The 7,072-nt window shown below is 42.5% G+C and overlaps 1 protein-coding gene across 1 annotated transcript; it reads left to right on the plus strand.

The window, feature by feature from the left end:
- The first annotated feature begins 2,079 nt into the window (after nt 1-2,079).
- LOC102212811 (C-type mannose receptor 2-like) lies at nt 2,080-5,554 on the plus strand. Its single transcript, XM_013908099.1, has 4 exons — nt 2,080-2,211; nt 2,346-2,720; nt 3,218-3,568; nt 5,394-5,554. Exons 1-4 carry the CDS (start codon nt 2,175-2,177, stop codon nt 5,552-5,554), a joined length of 924 nt encoding a protein of 307 aa, XP_013763553.1. The 5' UTR covers nt 2,080-2,174.
- The last annotated feature ends 1,518 nt before the right edge of the window (nt 5,555-7,072 follow it).

A 7,072-nucleotide genomic window follows, 5' to 3' on the forward strand; every position in this document is an offset into this window, starting at 1 on the left:
CTGGCTGGGCAGCTCTCTGGGTGCTCAGCACCCCCAAAGCTCCGATCCTAGAATCGCCCCTGATTAGCACTAAGGTGACATTGGTTGTCCTGGTGGTTTTTGTCCATAAAACTACTCATCTAAGATTAACACACAATTATTATTATGTGCTTGATGTGCCTCACCTTTGGCCCTGGCTTTTCCCGTCTGACTGCACTAGGACATATTGCCACCTGATAAAATAACACATTGATTCCTGCCATATAAAAAGTGAGACTTGTCAATTCAGATTCTTTGTCAAATGTACACTAATGAATCAATTTACATCAGCAATGGGATGGGTTTAAGGGGAACAGGTGGCACCATCTGATCAGTCTTACCCACAATCTGGAAAATCCTGCATGTTTTACAATCTGGCGACATCTTTCTTCAGACCTTCAGACCAAAATGCTGAAGAATGTTGACATTGGTTTTAGTGATTCCTAAATGACCTGACCAGATGGTGATCATGCTCAAGCTGCAATGTGCCACCACAATATCCCTCAGGAAGGACGACTTGGTGTACCACCTTCCAACCTTCATCCCGGTGAATGCAACCTTCCTGCTCTAAAGGTCTTGAGACCTATTTCTTTAGCAGTAACCCATGCTCAATATAAAACTGCTCAATATAAAACTTGTGCCTTTTTATTGTTTGCCTATTTTACCTCTTTAAAACACTTTTTGAGGGTTTGATCCTTTTTCTGAGCATATGGCTCAAAGACTCACGTGAGACTGACAAAGGAAGACCCTCAGAGTAGCTAGATTCTGCTCATCGAGTCCTGATTTGAAAGGCAGCTCTCAAGCTATTTGTACACACAAACTCATCCAGGAAAAGATGGTTGGATAGATGTGTGACCGCGATGCACAAACACTTCACATTACACTGAAGTGAAGCACAGAGAAACTAAATTACACACGCAGACTACAGGCACAACGCTAAACTCCAGGGAGGCCTAGTTGCCGCCATAGGTAGTAGGCCAAACTGGCAATAAGTGGATGACAGTGCTGGCCTAAAGAATCCTTCTGCTGATTGATCGTGGATGACATACAGGTACGGAACTGAAAGCTCCGCCCCTGAGGTGAACCCCGTGACCACACCAACTCAGGCTGGAAAATTTCCAGACACTCCCACAGACCGAGACAGCCTCACTATGAACACATGAAGAAAGTTTATGGATGTGGTGGCATAATACAAAGTACTTTGCTTTTTGTTGTTGTGAACTTCTGATGAACCTCTTTGTTGGTTTGAACTTCCTGTTTCTGCATTCAGAGTCCTGCGTTTTGGTCCTGCATCCAACCCTGATCATGTATTTCTCTTTGATTCTGCTTCCTCTCACCTGTTTCAAACTGTCTCCATGGAAAGAGCACTGAAACACCTGAAAGACATCTGTGTAAACAAGGACATAAATGGAAGACTGGGCTGGCTGAGTGGGACAGATCTCAGTACTCACAGTTCATAAAGACATTCAGCTGCTGAACAGCAAAACATTCAAACATGGGCGATGTCTGTGTTTGATGAAGCAAATGAAAGTGTTGCTTCAAGGACAGAGAGCTGATAAAGCGCTGAGGTCAGCAATGGAAATGATGAGATTTGGTTAGACTGACAGATGAAGCTTCATATTCATTTACCTCCATGTAAAGCTTAGAAGAGAGAAACCGTTATCCAGCTGAGCTGCTGTTTATCAACCATTTCATGTTGTTGGTAGCACAGAGTTGCCCCGGTGGACACGAGGAAGAGTCAGAGTGCTGTGTGGCTGTGATGTGACAGCAACAGGTCACTAGTTTAAATATTCTTACTGTAATTTTGATTCATGAAGCAGCACAAACTCAAATATTGGGCTTGTTGCACAAACTCTTTGTCCACTGGACTCTGATCAGCAACATGACAGGAGTACCAGGACCACACCTGCTCACTCCCTCATGCTCTCACTGTGTGCTGGATGGAGACAGCGAGCAGCGCTGTGCATCAGACTTTACTGTGGAAGATAAGATGTGAGCTCACAGCTGTGCATGGAGAGCACAGAGTGAGGTTTTGCATACATCAGCATTTCCAGTGAAGTGATGAAGCAGCTTTGAATGTGTGTAAATGAGTCTAAGCAGCAAACAGAGATCAGTGAGTGAATCTGCTGACACAGAGCATCCAGAGCAGCAGCATCATGGAGAGGATCCTGCTGTGTGTCTGCTGCTTCTCAGGTAAGTCCAGATGTTTGTCGTCTACAACATTATTATTATTACTCAGATCAGTCTCAGCCCCTGATAGGCCCAGAGTCTCAGATAGACTCAGAGTGTCTCTACAAACTGACCCAGTCAAACGTTTTCCCTTTCAGGCTGGTTTGTCTCCACATGCTGTCCCTGTCAGTACCACTATGTTGATGATGCAAAGACTTGGACTGAAGCTCAGAGCTACTGCACACAGACTCACACAGACCTGGCCTCCATCGAGAACACTGAAGAAATGAAGCAGCTGAACAGCACAGTTTCGCCTGCTGCTCACAGCTCTGAGCTCTGGATCGGTCTGTACAGTCAGATCAGCTGGAGGTGGTCAGATGGGCTCACAGGGAGTGGAGCTGACTACAGGAACTGGGACACTTCTGAATATGAACCAGATTTTTACTCTGGGGTTCAGTTCTGTGTGTCCTCTTTAAAAGGAAAATGGTGGGATTATAACTGCAGAGAAAAGCTCCCGTTTATTTGCTACAGAGGTAGAAAAAAAAAACCTACATTTGATTTTAAACTTTTAAACTTTAAACTTTGATTTCAAAGAAAAAATTCTAAAAAGTTCAACTAGACGTAGCGTTTTCAGTGGGAGAAACGTTTCATCATCATCATCATCATCAGCTGACTGTGGGTTTACCAAACCTTTTAAACACCTTTGCAAAATGGAAAAACGAACCCAATGCATAAACAAAGGGCTTTGAGGTCAGTTTATGATCATTAATATGCAAATTGTCATGACCATTGACCGGCAATCAAAGGCCATTTCATTCGGTTTCATTCTAGTTTCAGTCATTGCATAAAAGTGCTTTTTAAAAGGTTAAGGAAACCTGCAGTCAGCTGAGACTGAAGAAGGCTTTTGGGTGATGATGAACTGTTTCTCTCCCTGAAAACGTCCAGATGAATACAGTTAACTTATTGGATTTCCTTATCTCGATAACTGAGCATGCAACAAGACAAAACGTTTCTGCATTTTAACTTTCAGGATCACGGATGAACCCTGAGTTTGATTTGGTGGATAAAGAAATGAGTTGGTCCGATGCTCAGAGGTACTGCAGGGAGAACTTCTTGGACCTGGCCACTGTCAAGAACACCGGAGAGAACCAACAAGTCCATGAAAAGGCTCAGAGTAAAAGGGTGTGGATTGGCCTGCACAGAGAGCCACACATTTACTGGTCTGACGGCACAAAGTACTCATTCTCAAACTGGGCCAGTGGGATGAACCCGTTTAGGGGTATGAGTACGATCTGTGCAGCTCTGACTCATTCAGGAGAATGGAAGACTTTGTCCTGTGAAACAAGATTACCATTTGTCTGCTACAGCCTCCCTACACCTGGTGAGCCTTCATTGTATTTCCTTTAAGGATCGCAAGCAATTTTAGACACACGGTGTTGTGCAAAAGTCTTGAGCCACCTGTAATGTCTGCATTTTCTGGAGAGAAATGGGAAACAGCTGCAGAGACTTAATAAATTTCCAAAACGGAAATATAGTTTATATAAGGTAAACCCTCAGAGAGTTCAAGATCAAGGTATTTTATGCTTGAGTGATTTGCAGGTCAGGTGGCTTAACAAACCAAACAAAAAAAGACTTTTGCATGGTGATGTACATTTAAGATAACAAATACTAGATGAAAGACACTTAAAGCATATGTTACATGGATCCTGTTTTTAAACAGAAAAGCAGACCAGGAGTCATGAGCTGCGTTTGGTCTGCAGGCCTTTCCTTGTCTGAGCTACAGGAGCATTGCAACGGCCATAGCTCTCTCCCCCTTGTGGCTGTGCCACAAAATGACATCTTCACAACTTTAAGTGAAAAATGCAATACCACAATGAAATTTGTCGAAATTTTGTGAGGTTTAACCTGAGATTCTAGCATTTCGGGCAAAATAAATTAATATTTAAAAATCTATTCAGGATTTTAATGAATCGATATCGCGTTATTAAAGCTAGAATCGATTTGTATCAGAAAATTGATAATTTAAACCCACCCCTAGTCAGTATAACCCAAGGTGAAAATGTCCAAATTGTGCCCAATTAGCCATTTTCCTATCCTGGTGTCATGTGACCTGTTAATGTTACAAGGTGCAAATGGGGAGCAGGTGTGTTGAATTTGGTGCTATTACTCTCATACTCTCTCATACTGGTCACTGGAACTCTAACATGGCACATTATGGCAAAAAATTCTCTGAGGGTCTGAAAAACGAATTGTTACTCTACATAAAGATGGCCGAGGCTGAAAGAATATTGCCAACACTTTGAAACTGAGCTGCAGCACGGTGGTCAACACCATACAACAGTTTAACAGGACAGGTTCCACTCAGAACAAACCTTGCCACGGTCGACCAAAGAAGTTGAGTGCAATTGCTCAGTGTCATATCCAGAGTTTGTCTTTTGAAAATAGATGTATGAATGCGTGGGGGGTCAGCCTCTTGGTGCCACACTGCATCACATGGCTGTTATCCCAGAAAGAAGCTTCTTGTGAAGATAATGCAAAACAAATCCCACAGTTTGCTGCAGACAAGCAGACTAAGGACATGGGTTAGCTGTGGTCTGATGAGATCAAGATAAGCTTATTTGGTTCAGATGGTGTCAAGAATGTGTGGCAGCAACCAGGTGAGGAAAAAGACAAGTGTGTCTTACCTACAGTGAAACATGGTGGTGGGAGTGCTGGTGGCACTGGGGGGCTACAGTTAATCGAGGTAATGCCAATATGTAGTGTGACATACGGAAGAAGCTGAAGCAGATCATGATCCCCTCCCGTCAGAAACTGGGCTACAGGGCAGTGTTCCAAATGATAACAACCCCAAACACACATCCAAAAGTTAGTGTGGGACAAAGACCATGTTTGTGTGAGACACTGTTAAGGATGAGAGGAAGCCTAAAAACACATCTACACAAACAAAGTCAGACACACTGCAATTAATTTTAATAACGTTTTTTTAAGAATGCATCCTAAAAAGGAGCTCGTCTTTCTGTCTGCCTCATTTTGTGCGAGAGACTTGTTCATTTCTCTAAACGAGATCAAATTAAAATGTGGGACATTGTCTGGACCTGTGTGATATGGAGAATGAGGGCTAAACATTCACTGCTCCCTGCAATCACAGCAGCAGCGATGGTTTCAATGATGGTGGCTTCATTTAGCTTCTGTTTCTGTGTCTGCAGTAAAGAGGCAGGTAGTGAAGCTCACAGTACATGTGGAGGACTCTCCTGTGGATCTGAATGACTCTGCTGTGAAAGCAGAACTGCTGACAAGGGCAAGTTCCCACAGTCCACCTTTACACTCGCGCCGTTTATATGTATATGAATTTCCTGATTTTGAATGAAAAGAACAAACATTGTGGCTGCTGTCTGACAGGTGAAGGAGCAGCTGAAGAAGAAAGGAGATGGAGTCAGTGTGAGGTGGAGAGGGCAGCCTGATGGGAAGCTCTTGGCTGGAGATGGAAGAAGAAAGAAGACTCTGAGAGAAAAAGAAAAATGTTTCAGAACCTTTTCTGCTTGAATCATGTGACAGCCAATCAAACTTTATTATCCACACGTCGGTCTCCCAGCTGTGTCTGAGCACAGATGTGGGCGAACATCTGTTTTTAGGCTCTTCTGTCACAGTTTTTGTGGGCGTGGCCTCTTCTTTGGCTTTCATAGAGATAAATGCAGACGTGTTTGTGAGCCACAGGTTTCTGCTGACACACGTTCACTTTTGGAAATCAGAGAGACAAACATGCTGTCACCATGGAAACAAGCACAGGAAATACAGCAGGCTGAAACTGTCATGGTCCTGGCTCTTTGAGTTTCTGGACTGTGTGTTTATTATTAAATGTTTTCTATGTGATTATTAGTTTGCTGATTGTTTCTATTTCATCTCCGTGTTATTCCTCAGTGTTTCAGTCTGGAGTGTTTATTTCCAGTTCCTGTTGATGTTGCTTTATTTTATTCCTTCACTGTTTCCCGTCTCATCCTCCTGTGACAAGTTCTTTCATGCGTCTGTGCTGTCATGTACTTAAGGTTCTCCCTTCCTGTTTTATTTTTTTGTCATTGTTTTAAATCACATGACAGAAACCAGCGACGGCCAAATAAAGCTTTATGAAGTATTGAAGCTCGTATTTAAAAAAGGGTTTGTTACTCAAAGCTTTCTAAAACAGTCCTCTTTTGTGGCGTCCAGTGGACAAAATGCAAAGAGCAGCTTGAATCTACAAATTAAAATGAATGCTTCATTATGATTGCCTACTCTGCAGAGCTAAGTTGGCAGCTTCTATTCAATATCATGTTACAGCTCTGATATTGGGCTACTGTTTGTTTTCTGATTAATAAATAATTATGATGAATGAACCATACTTGTTCAAACATGTGCCCTCGTGTAGTCTCACTTTGCTTTTGATTTCCTGACCAGATACACGCATTATGTATAATAATATACAACACACTCGTAAAATAGGTTGGAAGTGTATTTGTGCTGCGAGATCCATCATTCCAAGTAGTTACGTAACTAATCAATGGACAGATACATTTATACAGTGTATGTTTTTATTTATTTTTGACCTGGTTATAGAATTGCTAAAAAAAAAGTCAAATAAAAACATAACACACGCAAGGTGTTTGTCCACCGCAGATTCTTCAGCATCCTTCTCATTCTCAGAAGCCTTAGGAGCTCCTGTGCAATCACACACTGTCCCAGTATCTCACGAACATACATGCAGGGGTCCTACACTGACAATACCAGACTTTGTGAGTTTACCACACTGAAGATAGCTCCTAATAACTTTGTAACTTTGTGCCTCCAGATGCTACAGAGCTATTCAGACTGATGGATTGCCTAAAACTAGAAGAACCTCATCTATTCCCCTATT

The sequence above is a fragment of the Pundamilia nyererei genome, unplaced genomic scaffold, assembly GCF_000239375.1.
Source record: "Pundamilia nyererei isolate P.nyererei 1_Seehausen unplaced genomic scaffold, PunNye1.0 scaffold01178, whole genome shotgun sequence".
Taxonomy (NCBI): Eukaryota; Metazoa; Chordata; class Actinopteri; order Cichliformes; family Cichlidae; genus Pundamilia; species Pundamilia nyererei.